General features: G+C 42.3%; 2 protein-coding genes across 7 annotated transcripts in view; both read left to right on the top strand.

The window, feature by feature from the left end:
• Positions 1–251: 251 nt before the first annotated feature.
• SIKE1 (suppressor of IKBKE 1) lies at positions 252–5,503 on the top strand. Of its 3 annotated transcripts, none has more exons than XM_073320206.1 (6): positions 406–494; positions 1,078–1,244; positions 1,331–1,436; positions 2,221–2,363; positions 2,773–2,886; positions 3,391–5,503. In XM_073320206.1, the coding sequence occupies exons 2-6, from the start codon at positions 1,086–1,088 to the stop codon at positions 3,490–3,492; spliced, it is 624 nt and encodes a 207-aa protein (XP_073176307.1). In that variant the 5' UTR covers positions 406–494; positions 1,078–1,085; the 3' UTR covers positions 3,493–5,503. The 3 variants fall into 3 exon arrangements, with proteins under 3 accessions (XP_073176306.1, XP_073176307.1, XP_073176308.1); XM_073320207.1 differs by lacking the exon at positions 406–494 and adding an exon at positions 544–818; XM_073320205.1 differs by lacking the exon at positions 1,078–1,244 and having other exon boundaries at positions 252–494.
• Positions 5,504–7,190: 1,687 nt separating this feature from the next.
• Positions 7,191–22,817, top strand: part of CSDE1 (cold shock domain containing E1) — a 50,977-nt gene continuing 35,350 nt past the window's right edge. Inside the window, exons 1-6 of one of the 4 annotated variants that reach the window (XM_073320197.2) lie at positions 7,191–7,360; positions 12,946–13,338; positions 19,155–19,353; positions 20,427–20,536; positions 20,914–21,006; positions 21,643–21,740. In XM_073320197.2, coding sequence (XP_073176298.1) covers positions 19,155–19,353; positions 20,427–20,536; positions 20,914–21,006; positions 21,643–21,740 — 500 coding nt within the window. In that variant the 5' untranslated portion in view covers positions 7,191–7,360; positions 12,946–13,338. Of the gene's footprint in view, positions 7,361–9,923; positions 10,113–12,731; positions 12,848–12,945; positions 13,339–19,154; positions 19,354–20,426; positions 20,537–20,913; positions 21,007–21,642; positions 21,741–22,817 lie in introns of those variants that run through there. The other 3 variants (XM_073320198.1, XM_073320199.1, XM_073320200.2) reach the window with 3 other exon arrangements.

The following is a 22,817-nucleotide window of genomic DNA, read 5'->3' on the forward strand; positions in this document are numbered from 1 at the left end:
TCCCGTTTCATCCCCAACCATTCCCTCATCGCCAGCCCCACAGTCTGCCCGCCGGGTTTGGACCTGCCCCGTCGCCAGGGGTCCCTGGCGAACAGGTTGCAGGCCAGGCACGGTCTCCGGTGTCGCTGGGCCATGGAGACAGCCCGCCGGGCGGAGCCGGAGGGCGCCGCGCGCTGCCGATGGATGCCGGCTGAGCAGGCCCCGCGCGGGCCGGGGGTAGGGCTGGGGTCCCAGGGTGGGAGCGGGGTCAGAGGTCGGGGGTTATCATGGGGGCCCCGCCCACACGGACCCTCCGCTGCACCAATGACTCCGGCGTGACCCTGAGTGAAGGGTGGGGAGAGAGCTGCCCATGCGCTCTTGCGCTCAAGCCAGGGAGGAAACTACGCATGCGCAGGCGCCCGTCGCGCGGGGGTGCCAAGACCCGTCCCGGGGAGATACCGCGCATGCGCTGTCCCGCAGGACCCGGTGGGGACGCGGAAGCGACGGCTGAGGAGGTGAGTGTCCAAGGGTGCCCCGCCCCCATGGCCAGGCCGCCCTACGGCTGTGGGAGGGGCCTAAGCGGCGCCCATCACCGCGGCCTCAGCCAGCCACCCGAGCCCTTCCGCGGTCCCGCGCAGCGGGGAAGCGACTGCGAGGGCCCGGCCGCAGCCCCTGCGCCGCCTCAGCGCCCTCGGGCCGGGACTGGATCTCGTCCCGCTCGGCCTGGGGGAGTGTAGCCGCGCTGCGGGGGGCGTGCGCGGGGGGGCGTGGGTAGGTTCCTAACCCTCTCGCATTGTCCTGGAGTCTCCAGGAATTAGAAGATTAATCTTTAATTAAAGGTAATGTCATGTGGTGATTCCGCTAGGAATTCATCCGCTGAAAGCTGGCAACCGCCGGGGGAGCCGCGGTCGGGCAGTTCCCTCGCGCGCTGCAGGGGCGGGCCGGGGGCAGACGCCCCAGCGTCGTGTCCTCGGCATTCCGGCCTCCCCAGACACGTCCCAGGCCAATCTCCTGTTAATTCGCCTGAGGCAGGAGGGCGCATTTCCTGCACGGGAAGCAGGTGCCTGATATGTACCTACTGCCGCTGTTTGTTCTCAGTGCGCACTATGACCTGCACGATAGAGAAGATCTTAACAGATGCCAAGACTTTGCTTGAAAGGCTGAAAGACCATGATAATGCAGCAGAGTCTCTCATTGATCAGTCGACTGTCCTCCATAAACGGGTGGCAGCCATGAAGGAGATTGGAACGTCACTGTCAGAAAAGGTTAGTGCAGGAGACACCATTCTTCTATGCAAAAGAGTTATACAAATGTTGTTATCCTTGGTAAAAGTGTCCCTTTGTTTTTCAAGTACCAAGAAGATGCAGCTGATCTGAAGGACACATCTAAATACAAACCTCACATCTTGCTATCACAAGAAAACACACAGATCAGAGACTTGCAACAGGAAAACAGAGGTTAGTAGTCTAGCTCTACATGATTGCTCTTCACACTTGAATGCCTAGAACCTTTAGAATAGTAAATTATATATCTATAAACCGCATAACTTGAAAGGGAATGCAGATGTGCTAAAATACCTAGCATCTTGTGCTTAACTGTATGTGCAAAGGTAAGGCATTGCCAACAATTATGACTTTACATTTTACCTAGTGGCTTCTTATAATTCTTAAGTGGTATAACTGAGGGAAAGTCATTATGATTTGGAACTTTCTTAACCCTGTCATTAAAGTCTCAGAAGAAAGAATCCCTTCCGTGGAGTTTCCTGATGGGGTTTTATTATGAAGAAAGTGTGTTAAAGGTGGGAGCTTAGAAACGTGCATTTTGGAAGTACCTGTAATGACTTGAGGAACAATGAAAATAAAGGCATCCATCTCCTATGAAAAGGCTATTTCTTCTCTAGAGCCTATTATATTGAATAAAATGTTTGCTGTATAAATAAAACTTCAGGGTTCTGAGGCCAGTAACTTTTCCATCATAGTGTAATGTATTGGTTTATTTCTCTCTAGATTGTAATTAAATGTGCAATTCAAGGTGGAGGGAAATTGGGTTGCTTGAAAACTTTACAGTATGTTCTTTTTAAAGTAACTTAATTGAACAGGAAGTGTGGGAGATTTTATCCACCTGCTAGGAACTTGTCTTTATTAAGTCTGTGTGTATAATGGAAGGTAACCTCATATAACTGTAGTGCGGAAGGTGCCCTTCAAAATTGTTGTTTCATGATGATTGTATTGTATGTTGTAGAGTTGTGGATCTCCTTGGAGGAACATCAAGATGCTTTGGAACTTATCATGAGCAAGTACAGAAAGCAGATGTTACATTTAATAATGGGAAGAAAAGATGTGGATGCTGAGCCCGTCCTAAAAGTGCATGTTGCTCATTCTGTGGTAAGTTGGGGAGAGCGGTAATCATTATTTTACCTATTTCTGCCAAGTGTTGGGAATAAAGTCTGTACTTTAAAAACCCTGTGCTCTGCCACTATCATTTATCTTTATGCTTACTTTGTATCCTTTCCCACAAACAACTCTGCTCTGAAATATCCTTCCTGATTCCATAAGCCATGGGACCTCCTGCACCTTCCATTCCTTCCTATAAACACTGCAACAGTAACCCAGAGTTCCAAGCCAACTTCAGCTTAATAAAATCTACATTTTAAAAAGGAACTAATAAAATACATAAACTTCATTCAAGAAGGGACGTAGTCCTACTTGTCGCTATTGGAAAAGTATTTAGAAGATGTAAAACGGTGCCACTGTCAACTGAGCATAGTATTGTCCTGCTTCAATGTATTTGCAGGAAATTGAGAGTCACGTGGACAGAATCTGTGAGATGGGGGAAGTGATGAGAAAAGCTGTTCAGATGGATGATGATCAATTCTGTAAAATTCAGGAAAAACTAGCCCAGTTGGAGGTAAGATCTTGGTGTGGCAGTGAAGTTGGTTGTGGGATGGACCTGTTGCTTACTCATACTCACTAAGGGTGAGGTTTTGGGATATTGACTGATTCAGAGAAATCCTTTCTGCTTCATACAGGATATGACCCAGGCTGGCTTTTTAAAGGGAAATCCTAACGATCTATTTATGGAGAGCAGAAAGTAAGAGACAGAGGGATATCCCATCTGTGCTCACTATTTTTGTGTATTGGGCACCAAATTAAAACATTTAAAAGTGAAATAAAGAGCACAGCCCCTATGCCTCTCCATTCACCCAAGGTTCTTCTGTGGTGTGGGGCGGGGGGTGTCTGTATGTGTAGAATTAAGAGATAGAAAAGACATCTTAGGTTATTTAGTTCCCCTCTCTGCCAGTGCAGAGTTGTTCTCCACTGTACAATTTCAGTATGTTAGAGCTCTTTAGTACTGACATTTTAATTATGAATTAGTTCATTTCTGTTTTAGCCAATATATCGATTTTTGCAGCTTGAAAATAAAGAGCTGCGGGAGCTGTTATCCATCAGCAAAGAAACTATCGAGGTGAGGCGAGAGGAGCTGCCTGACATTGCATCTCAAGTCACACAATAACTCTCTCTCCAAACTCCTGACTTTCAAAACTCTATGGAAACCAACCACCGTATAGGAAAACATTTTATCTTAGTTCTGTTTTATTACTTCATGTGTTTCCTGATATCCCTGTCTCATGTCACCCTCTAATGGCAAGGGTTTGTATTGCTGCTCAGTCTTAACAGTATACAGCAGCTTAACAATGTGGTATTTATGCAGCTATACTCCTTGCAGTTGTTTGTTTCCTCTCATGAAGAGTGTTTCTGGATCAGCCCCAATGGGAGACATCTAACTCTGTGGCCTGCAATTCAAATCTACTTTAGCATTCTCACTTCATCAGTGGTTATAGAGCATTTTACAAGTTGTGATTTTTTTTCTTATATATATATGAGTGAAAACGTTTATTGGAGAAGTTTTCTTGTAAATATTAAACATCACTCTTGTAATTTTGCTTTAAATAACTCTCCACACAGCATTTGGCTGGGTTAACAATGTCACTTAACTACAGACTCTCTGCTTTTTATTGTAAACAGACCCAGAGAATGGCAGAGTTGTAATTTTGCGTGTTTTCTAGCTCTTGTGTTGGAAGGAGTGAACACACCCAAAGCCCAAAAAACTAGGTAATGTTTAAAAGCATCACTCTTAATCCAGAAACGATAAATTTTTAAATGCAGGCTGTCTATCCCTGTTAGCAAGTATTCAAAAGATTTATTTTCATGAATTAATACTAAACTTCTCAGTTCCAGCAAGAGTGTAGTTTTTACTTCATCCTCTTCTGAGAGTGAGATTTTTGTTGGACACAGGTGGATGTAGGCCTTATGTTTTTGATTGGGAGAGAATTCCTTCCCTCACCCCAGGACATCTTTGGCAAGTGTGAGTTGGGTAGAGACAAGGGACTTCTGGAAAGGAAAATAATGGGAGAAAAATTCTCTCTTCTCCTTTCTTCCATCTCAGTTGAAGAATAAATGAAATAACCTAGAATGCTATTTTTCTGAATAACTCAGTGAGTGCTTTGAGACCAGACAGAATTTTTCTGTATTCAAGGTAATTTTTACCATAGCGCTTCAGTGTAGAGCTGCAAACAGAATAATTATTTATTATGGATCTTGCTCTTATGGTAATGTGTGCTGTGAGATTGGCGTAAATGCATTCCACACTCATGACACTACACTGGGTTGTACAGCAGCTTGATTAAGATGTGGAGTTTAAGAAATTGGAAGCTGAGCAGCAGTTGCCTTCTCAGACAGTCACCACTGAAATCCTTACTAGGAAGAGGGGTCAAGAGGGTGCTGTTTTAATGAGTACTTCTGCTATTCCACTTTTCTAAACGTAAATGTTCACTGTAGAATGTGTGACCTTAAATGTATTGTTATCTTTGACTTATTGCTATTGGAGGGATTTCCAGAAGAGCATAAGGGTGCTCAACTCCCATTGAAGTCACTGAGTTAGGTGCCTAACTGTTGAAAATCCAACCTTTCAGCACAGCATCTGAACTTTGGTCCAAGAGCAAAATACCTCCCTGTTCTTTTCCTTCCCACAATTTATCTTCCTCAGTGGAAGTGCTGAGAAATAAGTTGGCACCTTTCTCAGACTCCACCGCCTGGATGACCATACTGCAACCACCAGGACCTGGGATCCTGAGTACAGAACTTGGAATTGACAGGAAAATTGCTGCTCTGCTGTGCTGTACAAACATCGACTAATTAGTAGAAACTGGTTCAGTTGTTCCTTAGCACCAATTGTAGCTTTATGCCTTTAAATATACCATCAGTGCCACTTTCAGTGTCAAATGAGTTCCTATAATGAGCAGATACATGCTCAGTCTGTTTCATTCTGATTTACACTGTAAATATTCTAAGGAAGAAGATACTATAAATAAATTAGCGTTACTGGGGTGTGCTAGGATAATTCTTTCTCTCATTTGCCTGCTCTAATCAGTCAGCCAACTTGAAATAGTTTTCTTTACATCTCAGATTTATCATGTATGTATATTGGCTTCTTATTTTTCTTGAAATAAATCTCTTAAAGCACAGTCACATGGTAATACTTCATATAGATGGATATCTACCAACACTTGTAACCCCATGCAATGTAATTACTTTGACTAATTATTTAGAAGTTATAATAGAGGCAAAACAAAAATGAGTGCTCTGTGCACAGATATCCAGTTTGCATAAGAAAAGTCAGCCTCCAGAAAGAGTTAGTTCCACTAATGTGGGCTTTGACTTCTATGAGAGGGTGATGTATCTCTGCAGCAGTGTCTCCTGAGGAATTCCAGCCATCTGTCAGATTTGACTGAGGAACATGCTCTGAATGCTTTTACATTGCAAGCTCTCTGGGGTACAGGATTGTATTCTTATATGTCCACATACCCTCTAGCACATGATGGGTTTTACTGTAATACCAGGGCTGTGAATTGGTAAAATTACATATGTTTATATTGTGTGAAAGCATATACTCTCCGACTGTAGCTCTGTCGTAAGAGTGAAGTGCTCTTATCGCTATTGATTCTGGAAGTTGTGTAACTGGCGGCCAACAATAGAAAAGCCCTACTCCCCCTTCCTATCAACACAAGTTTAAACAGGGGCTAGCCACATCTGAAAGACCACTTTGTTCTTCCTGTTGCTTTCTACTTAGCACTTTAATCCATGGAGAGAAAGGATACAACCCCTTCTTTCAAAACTGTGAAATGTCTCTTTAGACAAAGTAGGGCCCAATAGAAAAAACTTGTAGAGAACAGCTATCATAAATCCTTATTTCTATTCCTAATAATTTTATTTAGGTTTTTTTCACTTTCAGGTCTGAACATTTCTGACCCTTAAGAGTAACAGGACAAATCCATGCAGCAAAAGTATCTTTGGTTTCTTTAAAGAAAAGGAGTACTTGTGGTACCTTAGAGACGAACAAATTCATTTGAGCATAAGCTTTCCTGAGGGACAGCTCACTTAGTTATTTCAGGCTTTTCTGTGAGCAAAGGAATCCTGCATTTTACTTGTAGTGCTGCATCTCATGTCCTTGTTAACAATCCAAAAAAGTGGAACAGCTGTCTGTAACACAGTATGGACATTTCCAGGAATAGATCTATTGCCCTGCGCTTTCGGGTCTCATGACTGACACGGAAAGGCTATTTTGAAATAGTACTTTCATTCTGGATAGTAGAGCACGCTGTAGCTTTGTAAGTTATTGTAAATAATTTTCAAACGCTTAGAACCGAATGCTTTCAAATACAGACGTTACACAACTGCAGCTGCCTCTTCTAGAGCAGCAAAACTTCACAGGGATTTCTTACTGGGGGCTAGACTGATCAACTTCATTGGAAGCCCGAACCCAGACGAGCTACGCTTTGAAGCACGGCCGTTTAGGCCTGGTGGGGCGAGTCTCGGGCGGCTGTAAAACGCACCAGCGCCGTCTGCGCACGCGGGCAGCGAGCCGCGGCGTTGGGCCGGGGGTTGTCGCTGAGCGGCCCCGGCGCAGCGGGCGCTCGGTGCGGGATGCGGGCGAGGGGCCGTGCCGGCAGCGCGCCGGGCACTCAGCCGAGACGCGCCCCGCTCGCGGGAACCCGGGTCGCCGCTCCTCGCCCTGCAGCCTGGCCCTGGGGTCCCTCGGCCGCGCCCCCGGGCAGCGGCCTGGGCACGTGGGGCCCTCGCCCCTTGGCTCCGTTTCTCGCACTAGCGCCCCCTGCCCGGGGGGCGCATGCGCACTTTCCCGGGGGAGGGGGTCCTTTTATGCGCTTGCGCGTTCCCCTCATCGAGTTCCCCGCGCGCACGCGCATTCTACCCTAGTTGCCGGCCCCTCCCCACGGGTCTCTCGCGAGAGGCCGGGATTTATTCCTACGTGCTGTGCCGTGCTGCTCATGGCGGCGCTGGAGCGGGGGCGCTGAGCTGTTGGGGTAAGTGCGGCCCGAGGAGCGGCCCTGGGGCGCCCGCACCCGCCTAGTCGGGCCCCGTGAGCTCTGAGGGCGGCGGGAGGGGCTGGCGTGGCCTGGGAGCTCGCGTCTCCGTCGCCCCCTCCGCCCAACGGTCCCGAGCGGGCAGAGCCCCCCCCGCGCTTCCTGTGGGGGGGCGTGGGCAGGCCGAGGGGGCCCGGCGCGGTAAGCCGCGGCCTGCGCGGGAGCCGCTGGGGGGGCCCGCGGGTTGTGGGCCGAAGATGGGGCCTGAGCAGCTCGAGTCCCAGCGTGCCGCGGGCGGCGGCCTGCCGCGGGGACTGCTGGGGGTGTAGTTCGAGCTGCGCGGGGCCGGGGGCCTGGGCCGTTTCAGCACTACGGCTCCCGGCAGCCGCCGAGCAGGGCAGCCCGCGAGCGCTGCTGGGGGATGAAGGCCTGGGCGGTGCTGCCTTGGTGGGGCCTGGGCGCGGGGAGGACGACGGGTTGCGAGGTGCCCTGTGAGGGGCCTGCCGAGGGGCTCTTGGGGATGGAGCGGGGGAGAACTACGGGTCCCGGCATGCAGCGCGCAGTTAGCCCCGCCCGGGAGGGAGCCAGGCCTCTCTTCCTTTGTGTGTGGGGGAGCAGCCGCCATTTTCCTTCCCCCCCCTTTGTATGCGGCGAGGGTCGCAGGCCCTGCGCCTGCTGGCTCGTCGGGGAGCCGTCATGGCCGGGGAGCCGTGGGGTACGGCCTGCCTTCGCGGGGCTGCGGGGAGGAGCGCCCTCTCGGGCCGATGCTTTGTCATGCTTGGGCCTCCGGCCCTCACCCCTTTCCGCTGAGCCTCGGCTAGCAGCCCCCGGCAGGGCAGCGCTGCTTCTCTGCGCAGCGCGTTCGGGGCTGAGGAGTTCGGCACCACCCCAAGCCAGGGCGTCCGTGGGGTTTTTTCTCCTCAGTCTTTCCCAGCGGCCACCATTTTGCTGCAAAGTAACGTGTTGGAGACGCATGGAGGCCTGGATGGGGAGGCTGCCGCTCCCTCCAACCTAACATGCGTCTGGATACCATGTTCCAGTGCACTGTAAATGTCTGCATGAGCCTCTTGGTTTGCTGCAGGCCCCAGTGGGTGCCCCGCTAATGAGACTGATGCATCAGATTCTGTTCTTTGTCTGGAGTAATAACGTCATTCCACAAGATACACTGGCTAGCTCTAGACCAGTTTAAAAGATAAAACTAAGTTTGCTTTAATATTTACCATTGTTCCAGTTTGAATTGTTGTTAAATACATCTGTTAACTTGCATGGCCTACTAACAAATTTGTCACTTCAACATCTACCTTGATTTCTCTCCCCTCCCAGTCTCTCTCATGCTTTTAAACAATCTCAGCTTCAGATCAATAGCATCTAACAATTGCTACTGCATTGCCCGAGTTTTGTGGATATCCTGTGGAGTCTTCTGGAGTTCTTACTTCTGTTGCCTTTAGCTGATAGAAGGTGCTTAAACAATGAACTATTTGAAGGATCTCCAAAGTAACTTTACTATAAATTATTAGTATTGTCTTCAGAGCTGTGGCTTGCTAGGTAAAAATGTAACATCCAATTTCCATTAAACATGGCAGCATTGTTCTCTTGAGATATATTATAATCACATTTGAGTTAAACACAAATGGTGTTTTAACCCCATCTGTTGCGTTGTGTTTTGAAACTACATGAGAATACATCCCAGTTTCAAAAGAATGGGTAACAGAAAATGGTTGTGGCTTAAGCTCTGCAATTTTTTGATTCTGATGAACTGAAAACATGCATGTGCGGAGTACTTAATAACCCTCTTTTTTAAACTAATTAAAACTTGAGAGACCTTGAACTGCAAAACATGTATAGCTTTAGCTTTGTCTCTGAGTTAATCCTCTCTGCTGTAAATATACAAATGCAGAGACCAGTGTGACTTGAGGGCTGGGCAGCTGCTCTCTGTGTTTATGGCTGGGAGGAGTATTTATAGCAGCTGAGTTGAAAAGTAAAGAATTTGAGGCAGACACACATTCAGATTTTACTCAAGTTCTGTCTGACTCACCAAACCTTTCTCAATACTGTAAGAATGGTAAACTCATCTTACATCAAACCAAAGTTTTATGAAATGAAAGTATGCTAAAAATTTTTCCATATCTAATTAAATTAGCCCTAGGCAGACTTGTAATTAGGATAAGAAATGTTTTGAATAGCTTCATGAAAGAACTAAGTCATGTTCTTGCAAGGCTAAAAAGTGTTTAATGTAGCATTAATTTAACAGTACCAATAGCGTGCTAGGCAATTTGGATGAAAAGTATTTTAATAAGGGGGTCCTGACTTGTTTGCAAGGCATCCCCCTTCCCCCAACCATCTCAGTAGGTTCTCTCCATCCTTCCTCATTTTCTTCTGTGTCAAGTCAGTATATAATCTTCATATGCACTGACAATGCTACATGGTAACAATTGGCCCTTCTTAAGACAGCATGGTCTCTGTACATTATGGTCAAGTGGATACTGTCACTTGATTTTGGTAAAGCTTTTCAGTTTACTCTCTTCTGCATCTCTCAAATAGCTTGTTTTGTTGCAGGTGTTGTGTGGGTGTAGTGAGGGGAGAAATCTTAAAAACCTAATGCTTTTTGGAAACATAGTTATAAATAACTTCAAAGTTTGGTGCACATTCTCAGCTTTTTATGACAAGCTGGATGAAATGCAGAGCTGAGAGACCCACCCATGTTTCATCAAAATGTTAATTCAAATTCCCTGTTCCTGATGGAGCGTTAAAGGTACGGCCATAAGCTTAAACTTTTCAAGAAACATCAAAAACCAAGTGTCTTTTTTTCCAGGTTGAATCATGCAGAGAGATGCAAACTTGTACTGCTGGTGTGTTTTAATTATGTGGAAAAGTTGTTAAGATATACTAGGATTGTGTATAACTGAAAGGGGGGAACACTAGCCGCAAAACAGTGAGTCTGTCCTTGTGGATCTGGCTCTGGATTTACCCATTATTTCAGGGATCCACTGAATCAGAGCTATTTGCATGGAGGCCTTGTGCTTCTGCAGTACCTCAGGCCCTCTTGTATCTCCATAGTAGCATAGTTGTGTTAAGAGTTATGGGTTGTCTTAAAAGATTCCGATGATCCAAAATTTCCCTCTTGGTATGGTATTCTCAGATTATGGAGGAGGAATCTTAAATCAGTGTGGACTCAGTCAGTATTGTGCTTCACAGTGGATGATGGTTTCTCAAGTCCTACTGGGAGAAAGGGGGAATGATGCTGCAAAGAAGGCACTCATAGGCTGAGTTGGTGTCCTCCGCCTTCAGATGATGTGGGGAATATAATACAAATATAGTGCTGGGAGGGACCTCAAAGTCATCAAGTCTAGCCCCCTGCACTGAGGCATGACCAAGTAAACCGAGACCTTTCCTGACAGATGTTTGTCCAACCTGTTCTTAAAAACCTCTGATGGGGAGTCCAGAACCTCCTAATATCTAACCTAAATCTCCCCTGCTGCAGATTAAACCCTTTATTTCTTGTTCTGCCTTCAGTGGACATGGAGAACAATTGATGACGCTCCTCTTTCTAACAGCCCTTAACATATTTACAGACTATTATCAGGTACCCCCTTATTCGTCTTTTTCTCAAGCCTGATTTTTTTACCTTTCCTCATAGGTCAGGTTTTCTAAACCTTTGATCATTTTTGTTGCTGTCCTCTGGGCTCTTCCTAATTTTTCCACATCTTTCCTAACGTGTGATACCCAGAACTGGACACTGGTGCTGAGCGGAGTGTGATGATTTTCTCATCTTACTTACAACTTTTGTGTTAATACACCCCAGAATATTAGCCTTTTTTGCAGCTGCATCAACTGATGGCTCGTATTTTATTTGTGGATCCACTTTAACCTTCTGCCAATCCTTTCCAGCAGTACTACCACCAACCCAGTTATTCCTCATTTTGTTGTACATTTGGTTTTTGCTTCCTAAGTGCAAATTACTTCACTGCCTTTATTGAATTTAATCTTGTTGAATTCAGTCCTATTCTCCAATTTGTCAAGGTCCTTTTGAATTCTAATCCTGAGTTCCACAATACTTCCAACTCCTCCCACCTTGGTGTTGCCTGGAAATTTTGTAAGCATGCTCTCCATTGCCTTATCCAAATTGTTAATGGAAAATATTAAATAATACTAGACCCAGGATTGACCCCATAGGATCCTACTAGATATGCCCTCCCAGTTTGACAGTGAGCCATTGATAACTTCTCAATGAGTAGTGTTTCAACCAATTGTGCAATATGTAACTTCACTGTTTTCTCATCCAGGGAACACACTTGTACTGGCTTGTGTGCAGGATATACTTATGCCCTAAATCGTTTATCTTTCACCTAGTAGCCCGATATATTAGATGTCTGTTTCCCTTTTAAGCCCTCTGCTTGTGGAAATTGAAACAGTACACGTTCGGAAAGGATTGTAATGCCCAGTGATTACTACAGAAAGAAATAGTCTAATATTATGCTGTTCATTGGCTCTAGGTGTTGCATAATGAGGTTTTGAAATGTCATAAAATGACACTTGATGGTACAACTTATCTATATTGTCCGAGTATACTGTTTGTTCACTTACAGCAATGACTGATTCAAGGGACACCATCAGTTGCAAATCAGTTAAGTTTATACAAAGACAAAGTAGTTCTAGGTACTAGACCTGCACCTATATCTCCCTGACCACATTGGGGTTTTTTTTAAAGTTTCTGGTTGTGTCCAAGACCCATATTAACAGCAGGGAAGGCTTGTTGATTAAACTGTGAAACTGACTAAACATAAAGTGCTGTCAAATGGATCATATAAACCAGGGGTTGGCAGCCTTTGAGAAGTGGTGTGCCAAGTCTTCATTTATTTACTGTAATTTAAGGTTTTGCATGCCAGGGGCCAGCAGCCGGAACCCCAGACTGGCAGTGGGCTGAGCGGGGCTGGTGGCCAGGACCCCGGCTGTCAGGTGCCAGGACCCCAGGACGGCAGCGGGCTGAGCTGCCCAGCCTGTTGCCGGTCTGGGGTTCCCTCCACCAGACCCTGCCAGGCATGGTCCTGGCCACCGGCCCTGCTCAGCCCACTGCCAGCCTGGAGTTCCGTTCATCCAGGCAGGCAGCGGGCAGAGCGGGGCTGGCAGTCGGGACCCTGGCTGGCAGCAGAGTGCCACTAAAAATCAGCTCATGTGCTGCCGGTTGCCGATCCCTGATATAAACAGTTTAGGGGAAAAGGTTCGAATTCACATAAATGACACCTTTTGTTCACTTGGTATTGATCAAAGCAAGGTTACTGTTGCAGTGTTTTGATATGTAATAAAATTTGTTGCTTTCTTGGGAAGCATTACTGCATCTGCAGAGGCCGTCATGAGTTGGAAATGTTTGTTCTCTTCGTGGTTGGAGGTGGATCCTCTTGGGTATCTAAGACCAAAAATGGGAAAACTAGAGGGCATCTGTAAAAGCAGATAATCTTGCCCATCATGGGACAAACCTGCAGCATTAAGGTAGTGGCAAAGTACCTGGTGGTCAGAATTTATGGTCTGTAATATGTTTATCCCAAGTATACTTAGTGTGTGTTTGTGTTTTTTTTTTCCTTCTCCAGTATGAAGTGTAACAGAACAGAATTTACCACCTGAAACTGCTGCTTCAAGTTCAGATCAGGAAAGGAACACGCCACATTGTAACAACAAGACAAGACCAAAGAAGAGTAAACCTACACTGAAGACACAACACTTGATCTGAAACAAGAAGTTTGTGCCTACTCAACAGCTTCAAAAGAGCACGTCCCAACGCTGCTAGTAGTCTTTGTTTTCTCCAGTGCTGCACTGAAACTCCCCAGTGCAGCAGCAGTTATATTCTTTAGTAGTTTGATAGATCATTTTCCTCTCGCTGTCTTTTTTTTTAATAATAGCAGTCTTCATACTTTGAAACGTGTGCTGAAACAGAAGAATCCGCGAATACTACTGAAAGTGCAATATTTGAATATCACTGCGAGGTTGGTGCTTGTACTATCTATATTAAACAGTTATAAATGGTTCTGAACTAAATCCTTCAATTATTTGGCATATAACATAAAACTTAACAAATTTTCACTATTGCATAGGCTAGTGTTTGTTGGTCTCAAATGTATGAGGGTAGAATTAATAGAACCAGATTGCTTTCCATTACTGGCCAAGTGCGTACAAACTACAAGTAACAATTCCTAAAGACACCCCATAAATAGTTTTAAATGAAAGCAACCTTGTAAATGCATGCAATCATTTCTCAAAGCTTCTGCAATTTTTTCCAGGTTTCTCTTGAAATATCAGTTTACTCTAATGTTTTAAATCGTTATCTTTTTTAATAAAATTCCTATTTTTCCTCAAATACGGATATTGCTGCAGTTGATAGTCCCCACATCTGTAAACTGTAAGGTTAGATGTACAAGATGACTTCTTTTAGTAGTGGACTGCTGAGTTGGAGAGTACCCATGGGTCCAGTCTAGCAAAAAGCATCTGGCTTCTGCATTGCAAAAAAACAATCCAGGCTTCTGTAGACTAGTACAGCAACGCCAACCTTTTTTAAATCTGGCCTCTTGTTTGGAAGCTGCCTCAAGAGCACCTTTTGTGATGGGACTCTGGATAAGCGGCCCATATAAATTGACACAGTTACCGTGTTTGATTTTGTTATATTCAGCATTATAAAATTAAGTTGAAATAGATGTAGAAATACATCAAGCGCTTGGAAAGAACTTGTTGAATTTTCCTTGCTGTTTTCTTCCCCTACTGCATATGTTCGTGTCAACCTGGGCAATGCATCTCCTATTGGACTGAATTTATCTTATGGCCAATCAGTTTAAAAAAAAAAAAAAATTCACCATTCTGGAATGTCTTAAAATTAAACCCAAACTAGCTCAAATGGTATAATGCAAAAACTTCCTTTTGAGCAAGAGAAATGACAGCAAAGTGTCTTTACCTTGTTAGTTGAGGTTTTTTTGAACGTAGTTTTTAATTTTTTTGCATATTTGTAACACTTGAATACCTCTAGTTCCAAGATATCTGGCATTTACTGGCAGTTCTACTTCAGAAGCATGCAGAGTCCATTTTTCAAATGGATTTAATAAAACTTGGGGCCCTCTTATCAATGTGAGGTGTCTGCCACCATCACTATAGCTCTTCCAGAGTAGGTTAATTGCTTCACCCATACTGTTGCTGAACTATTTTCAGTTTGAAAATCATTTCATTCCCTTCCCCCAACCATTTCCTCACTACTGACAGTTTTCAGGACACCAGCTCCTCTTTTTTAAAATAAATTTTAGTGTTGATGGCTGTTAAAGCCAATCTATAGGGAGTACTTAAAGGTGTTGCATTCCCTTGATGCTGTCTGCCTTACAGAGGGAGGTGCCCTAGGGGCTGCACCACTTTGAAGGTGGGTATCCCAAAGACTGAAATTCTGGTCTGATTTAGGCTTATGGCAGAAGGCTCTGCTACAGTGTAGAGCTGATGAGGGCGTTCTGATCATTGTAACATTTAAGGAATAAAGATATTTTGAGCATCTGTCTGAATATACCACGGTTATGGTTTTGAAGCTTCTTGTAGCTTTAGAATTTTGCCTTTGGATCTAGTGTTATAGTGGTAAGTACGTTTGATATTATCTCCATGATATCATGTACTAGTACATTTTGGTATAGCAACTAAAACTCTTTAGGTGTTCTCTAAAGCTTGTACTACTTGCTAATGTTTAAACTGAGAATGTAACTAATTCTTGTGTTAAGCTTTAGTTGATGTATTTCTTGATACTTGATTTGTTTTCCTGGTGTCTGTGGGGTTTCATATTTGAAACATTTTATTCAGTCATAGAAGTTATTACTGAGTTGAGAAATTGCATCAGTCTGAACAAGACTAAGGTAAAGTGGTCAGGTTTCTTAAAAGCTTTTCACTTTTGTATGGATTCATTCTTTCTTTTAACACATCATTATGGCTTATCAGAAAGCTCTAAAAATTCCAGCGTAGCAGAAAAATCTCTTATTCTGATATAACTGAATATGAAATAAGAGAAGGAATACTTGTGGCACCTTAATTTGTTAGCCTCTAAGGTGCCACAACTACTCCATTTCTTTTTGCAAATACAGACTAACATGGCTGCTACTCTGAAACCTGAATATGAAATGTTTCCTGTCGCTTAGGATGTCCCAAGAAAATAGGAAAAATGATTTTGAAGCAGTTTGGTGGAGTTACTGTTTTCACAGGAGAAGGAAAGTGTCCTGCCTCACATATAACTTTACTGATCCAAACTTGTTTTGTTCAGTTACAAGTTTTAATGTGATGGCAACAAAACCTGGGATAGTTAACTTGACTGTACAGAAACTGTTCATAAAACTGTTTGCATTTTTATCTAATATTTACCATAAATGATTAGTTTTCAGTATTTTCACTTGTACCCTAGCTCCATAGAAGAACAGATCTTTCTATGACATGCTTCAAGGCTTTTTAATAAAATGCTAAATATGGCTGAAGAGAAATCAGCTGCCTAAACTAAGGCTTGTACAGTGGCCAGCAATTTTGCTACTATACCAAATGGAGAACAGTTAAAATCTAGGGCAAGAGAAGGGTTCAGCTTGCTCTGGAAATTACATGAAGGACTGCATTCTGCAGGAAGTGTACCACTTGCAATTTCCAGTAAGAATAGATGAGTTTTCAAGTGCTCAGCACCGCTCAGGATTTGTCTTTGTCTATGTTCTGCCCTCTCGGTCACAGAGAAGCTTTTATAATGAAAGATATAGAACGTTAATAAAAATGGGAAAGATGGAACACTCAAGCCGTCCTAAAATTATAGGTTCTGTCAGACTTAACTAGTCTTTCAACTTTCAGATATTCCAATTTGAGTAATGTATTGCTGGACACAGGATTTCTATGGAATTTAATTTGGAGGAACTCTCCACTGGCATAGATACAAAGCAAAACCCTGACCCTGTACCCATTTAAGTCCATGAGAATCTTCCCACAGGTTTCAGTGGGAGCCATATCCGATCCCCTGACAACTGTTGGTAGTGTCAGGTTCAATCTCGCTGAAGTGGTAACTACTGCTTCCATTAAACTAATCTGTTCTGCTCTCCCTTTAAAATGGGACAATAGAATACCATCTATCCTGTTCTAGTGGGGAGCATACTGTACAATGGAAGAAGTTTGAAGATGAAAGGGGCTCTGAATTGAGTTGATTTTTAGCAACTGCTATTATAATTGTAGTTTAGAGGATTTTAATTAGTCCATGTACAACATCTGTGGTAACTACCTCTGCTCTAGAGGTACTTCTATACACTTCTCCTTCCAATGTTTATCCCCTTTTAGCCTCTAGCTTTTGTGTAGCACTTGGCTATGCTCCTGCTAATTTGAGCCAACCTGTGAGTGGAAAGAAAATGGAAATGCAGGACTAGAAATGTAGCCATGTATGCTTTTCTTGAAAACAATTCAGTAAACCTGTGCAAACAACTGAAATGCGGGTTTACTATTTCAGTGTGAAGTTCTAATTAGTTTAACCTCTTATAGGATATGGACTTGACTAACATTGACTTGCGTGTCTTTAAAGTTGTGCTAAATTTTGACTAGTTATAATATTGTACTATGTTATCACAGCTGTATGAGATGGAGAACCATTATACTGTGTCATCAGATCCTCTCCCCCCTCCTGCAGCTCCCCCTCCTTCTCTTCTTTTACCTTTCTCTTCATCTTCTACCTCATCTGGGTCTAAAAAGCAGAAGAGGACCCCCCTGTATCAGAGATCTGTAAGTCAGGGCAGCAGTCTATACATCTATGTTTTAATAGCATGGGGAATCTTAGGGGCTAACAACTTTGCACATTCTCTCTTTTCAACTTTTCTAATATCAAACCCTTTAACAAGTTAAAGAATCCAATTCCTTCTGAGCCAGTTGGAAATCCTAGACTTTTTTTTTTCCTGTATCTGTTTCAGAAACTTTTACCACATGAAAATGTCATTCCCCGCGCCTCCTCCCCTCCGGCCCGCTTTGTTTGGGGGGGGGGGGGGGGGTGTTTAACTGCCACTTGGTCCAAGTGTATCCTGTGGGGATGTATATTATTGACTGTGACTATTTCCTAGTGTAAGCTACCCCATCTGCCTTTAATCTTAAACTATAAAATGAGGGGTTGGGATGGATCATAAAACTAAAACAGCACTTGTGGGCTGTGTTGACACCCTTAAATGACACTACTTCACTTTTAAAAAGTCCGTATGTAACGTGTTCCAAGTGAAGTTCTGTTGAGAAGCAGCAAGCACAGTCCCCTCGGTTAGCAATAACTTCCAGACTGAAAATCATGTCACTCTTCTCTTATGCCACCACCCAAAGCATTGATGTAGTTTCTCTTTGAGAAAGAGTCAGAACCTGACCCTTGCAGGTATTTGATTGCCCTAGGCTTACTGTCCATCCTACTTAACAGGAAATCCACTACTGTTTTGTGGCTTAAGAAATTTACAGCCAGAGTTGTGCTACCTGCCTCGATCATTAACTTCACTCTGGTTGGCAAACGCTAATATGCACTGCTTAACCATAGACTTGAGTACACTGAGTGCCTAATCCTCTGTTCTGTAGTTAAAAAGTATTGCCATTATACAAGCTATTCTGAAGCCTTTTAACCCTATTAATGTTAACTAGTTTTGAGTGTTACTCTGCTTGGTGCTGTGACAGATCAGAATATATAGGTATCTGAGAACAAAAGGGAAACCTGCAATCAGTTTCTTAAACAGATACATTGGAAACTGCAACAAGTGAAAACATTAAATGTAGTATCTCAAACTGCATGTTGATGGCACTTTGTCTTGACTGCTCTCTGTGAATTGCACGATGTTCATGGTTTCTTGTTAGGGCCTCCTTTTTATAATGGTTACTAATTTGATCTTATTTTAAAACATAAATAGCACACTTCTACTTCCAAGTTTCAAAGTGTTAAGAATAAGGGATTCTTATGCAGAGCAATGGGGGGTTCCCACGTTGCATATTTATAAATCTAAAGAAATAGTTCTTTACAGATACACACAATACTGAAATGTATTTAAAGAAGAGTCTTTTATAGAGAAAAGTTAAAGGATGGTTGAATAAATCTTAACTTTTTTTCCTTCTAATTCCATTATTATTGAATTAAGTTTTTTAAAAGTCCTGCCAAGCTCCAACCAACATTTAACTACTATGACAATCAGGTTAAAACTTTTTCACTGGTTAACTAAAACTTTAACTTTGACAGTCCCCAAATATATACAAACATGCTTAAATAAAATGTGGCTATTTAAAAGCCTTATAAATGTTTTAGTTCCATGTGGGAAGAATCTTAATATTGCCTAATTTCCTTAATGACCTACTTCATCAGTGAAAGTAGGTCATATTTTATCTTGATCCTAATTCTAGTTTAAGACTGTCAAACGTAAAGCAGTGACTATAAGAGTTCTTCCATTGAGGATGCTCTTAATACAGTATTTAATTTTAAAAAAGCAAAATAACATGCCCGGGTAAATTAGAATGAAATCTGACCTGATGAGCAGACTTTATTTTTATGTCATCATTACAACATGTTTTTGTTAAATTTATTGGTAATACTCAAATTTAGGAAGCTATCTTAGAATATCTCTAAAGTAGTTTAATTTATCATGAAGAATTGTCCAAAATTTTATTTGCCTGTTGGCCAGTTGTCTTTTCATAACATTCAACTGGCTCTTCACTTCATATTTATTATACTTATCATGCACTGGTGTAAGATTTTTCAAGGGTGGGGAAGAGAAACTTTGTTTTGGAATAGTTATAGCTTACCTTTCATTTCTTTAAATAGATGAGCTTTGATCCAAACCTTCTCCACAACAATGGACACAACGGGTACCCCAATGGTACTTCGGCAGCACTGCGTGAAACTGGGGTTATTGAAAAACTGCTGACCTCTTATGGATTCATTCAGTGTTCAGAACGACAAGCTAGACTGTTCTTCCACTGTTCACAGTATAATGGCAACCTGCAGGAGCTTAAAGTAGGAGGTAATAAGTCAACCAATAAGATTCTCTACATTCTAATAGGTTTCAGAAGGGTAGCCATGTTAGTCTGTATCAGTAAAAACAACGAGGAGTCCTTGTGGCAACTTAGTCTAACAAATTTATTTGTGCATAAGCTTTCATGGGATATAACCCACTTCATCAGATGTATGGAGTGGAAAATACAGTAAGCAGGAATATTCCTGCTTACTGTATTTTCCACTCCATACATCTGCATTCTAATTTGAGGGTTTTTTTTAAGAATTGCAGTCTTATACCTTGTAACACAGTTCTGATACATCTAACCACCACTACAGACACATACAGTTACTTCTGAGTGGCTAAACTGACAAATGAATCAGAAATCTCCCAGTAGAAAGGAAAACCAATGTGAGAAAATCCTTGGTAATTTAAGGCTTTTGTCTTCTGTCAGTGATGTTATTTTATGGCTACCTTTGAGAAGGAGTCATGCTGGGACAAACTTAAGTGTTAGGGATAGGGAAACTATATACAAAAATCAATACATCTTCTGCCTACTTCCCCCTGTTTGTGAGTCCATAGGCTACGTTGTTCCCAGATGTACTCCATTAATTTCAGTGGAGTTACACTAGGGATAGGTGACCTTATTTCAGTAGGGAGACATTATTCCCCCACAGTTCTGCTTGATCTGGCAGTAAAGATTAAAAACAGAATTTCACAACACATCTATCATGGAACCTGATGTCATTTAGTATTGAGTCAGCTGAAGGTATTAGAATTAGGTTGGAAGTGGCAAGACTTTAAAACGCAGATCATTAGCAAAAGGGGAGAATAGACTTAATGATTATTATCAGGAGAAACTTCCACAAGCAAAATGGCCTCCAACAGCAGTAAGGGTTCACTTGTGTTCAGACAGCAGAGTGTAGAGCAAATAAATGTCATTACTTTATGCGTGTTTCTCCTTTTCCCTCCCTTTCCATTACTTTTTTTTGTTTGTCCTTTTGTTCCTGCTTATTTTTTTGATTTTTTTTTTTTAAATAGACAATGTGAATATGGTGCTTGAGAGTCCTGTGTCATTATTGTGGTTTTGATTCTTGCAGATGATGTTGAATTTGAAGTATCTTCTGATCGCCGAACTGGAAAACCCATTGCTGTTAAATTGGTGAAGATAAAACCAGAAATTTTACCTGAAGAGCGAATAAATGGACAAGTTAGTTGCTCTGATGTCTAATTTCTATATGCAAATAATTTATATCCATTTTATTCTAATACAAAAGGACAAATCCCATTTTTGCACGCATAATCTTAGTTGCATAAATTTTTCAATTAAATTGAAATTGTTTTTTATCTGACTTTGGCAAAAATATGAAGATTCAGTTTGGGCTTTTATTTAACCCCAAACACTTCTTACAGTCAGCAGAAGTACTGTGAGTTTGAAACTTTGCAGCATGGCATCCTCTTGTGGATTACATTTAAAGTGCATCCCTGAGTGTGTAGTAGAGGATATTAAAGTTCAGTTTGTATTGCACAGTGCTGCTCCTGAAATGATTAGCAATGGATTTTTTTTTTTTTTTTTTTGACTGGTAGGTTGTGTGCGCTGTTCCTCACAATTTAGAGAGTAAATCTCCAGCTGCCCCGGGTCAGAGTCCAACAGGGAGTGTATGCTACGAACGTAATGGGGTAAAACTCATGTATTTTACTTAAACTTTTGAGTGACCAACCAGTGTGATCTGTACACAGAAAAAAAAATAAAAATTGGCACTTGTTTTTGAAGTAGACAGTTTAAACTGCCGTTGTCACCCAGTCTAAATTTTTCTCTAAGAACTACAACCACTAATTACCACAAATATAGAAACCTCTGTTGACTTCCATATGTTTTTTACAACTTACTCTGCCATAATACCTTTGTTAAAGGATTTAATGTAGAACTAAATACCTAGTTATAGATTCTTACTAGTTATGATTATGATTTAATGTCAGTTAATATTAACAACTAACTGTTCATAGGATCTTTATTTTCTTGAACTTAACGCTTTTACCCTTTGGAAATCAACTTAAATGTAATGGTAATACTGTGTACAAACCTTTCAACTCCTCAAGTTGCTGGGTATGGACTCAGCAAAACCACGAGCACCAAGGAACCAAAACGTTCTCGCATGCAACGTTTTCACAATTTCCAACTTTTCACAAATGTTGAAATAGTGTAACTTGAAATGGAAAATAATTATTAAATTAATGCCACATTGACATTTAATCTTGTTTAAGGCGAGGCTGCGTTTTGCAAATAGAGTAATGCTAGCGAACCTTAATTTACAGGAAGTGTTTTACCTGACTTACACCCCTGAGGATGTTGATGGAAATGTACAGCTGGAAACTGGAGATAAAATAAATTTTGTAATTGATACAAATAAACAGTAAGTTGATACTTCTATTTTCTTATTACACACCGAATTAACAATGTGGTGTGATGGTTCAGATATGCTGGGCTGGAAGGGACGTTGAGAAGTCATGTGCACTTAGGCAAGACCAAGTAAACCTCGACCATCCCTGACAGGTGTTTGTCCAAACTGTTTTTTAAAAACCTCCAATGGTGGGGATTCCACAACCTATCTTGGAATGCTATTACGGAGCTTAATTACTCTTATAGTTAGTAAGATTTTCATAATATCTCACCTAAACTTTCCTCCGTCTAGATTAAACCCATTACTACTTGTCCGACCTTCAGTGTACATGGAGAGCAACTGATCACAGTCCTCTTTGTATCAGCCCTTAACGTATATCTGAAGACTGTTATCGGGTCCTCCCTCAGTCTTCTTTTCTCAAAACTAAACATGCCTGGTTTTTTACTTTTTCCTCATAGGTCAGGTTTTCTAAACCTTTGATCACTTTTATTGCTGTCCTCAGGACTCTTTCCAATTTGTCCACATGTATACTGATGTGACACCCAGAACTGGACACAGTGCTCCAGATGAGGCCTCACCAGTGCTGAGCAGAGTGGGATAATTACCTCGTGTCTATCTTATGACACTCATGTTGTTAAATGCCAGAATATTAGCCATTTTTGAAACTGTATCACATTTACGTTGTTTGATTTCCCCCCCACCCCTAATTTCCAGGTTCTTCTCACCAATCCTACTGTATAGCCAGTTATTCCCCATTTTGTAGTTTTGCATTTGATTTTTTTTTTGTATCCTTCCTAAATGTAGTACTTGGCTTTATCTGTATTCAGTTTCATCTGATTAAATTCAGACCAATTCTCCAATTTATCATAGAAGCTAGTGCTTACACACAAGATTTAGAAATCAAAACTTGTTTACCAGAATTCCTGAAACTGTCTTTTTGATTGTGTTGGCCAAAGGTGCCGTATGTCTGATGCAAGTACTTCTATCAAGTTTAAAAGTAATTGCATCTCTTATATTTGGTTCTGTAAAGAACTATCGAATCTCAAACATAATAGTCCAGCATTTCTTGCTTTAGTTCAAAGATCTTAA

The sequence above is a fragment of the Lepidochelys kempii genome, chromosome 21 (assembly GCF_965140285.1).
Source record: "Lepidochelys kempii isolate rLepKem1 chromosome 21, rLepKem1.hap1, whole genome shotgun sequence".
NCBI classification, from domain to species: Eukaryota; Metazoa; Chordata; order Testudines; family Cheloniidae; genus Lepidochelys; species Lepidochelys kempii.

Coding starts and splice junctions, on each gene's coding strand:
- SIKE1 (XM_073320205.1), top strand. CDS start 267: ATGGGGGCCCCGCCCACACGGACCCTCCGCTGCACCAATGACTCCGGC. Junction 1,437..2,220: donor CTTGCAACAGGAAAACAGAG/GTTAGTAGTCTA, acceptor TGTATGTTGTAG/AGTTGTGGATCTCCTTGGAG. Junction 2,887..3,390: donor AAAAACTAGCCCAGTTGGAG/GTAAGATCTTGG, acceptor CGATTTTTGCAG/CTTGAAAATAAAGAGCTGCG.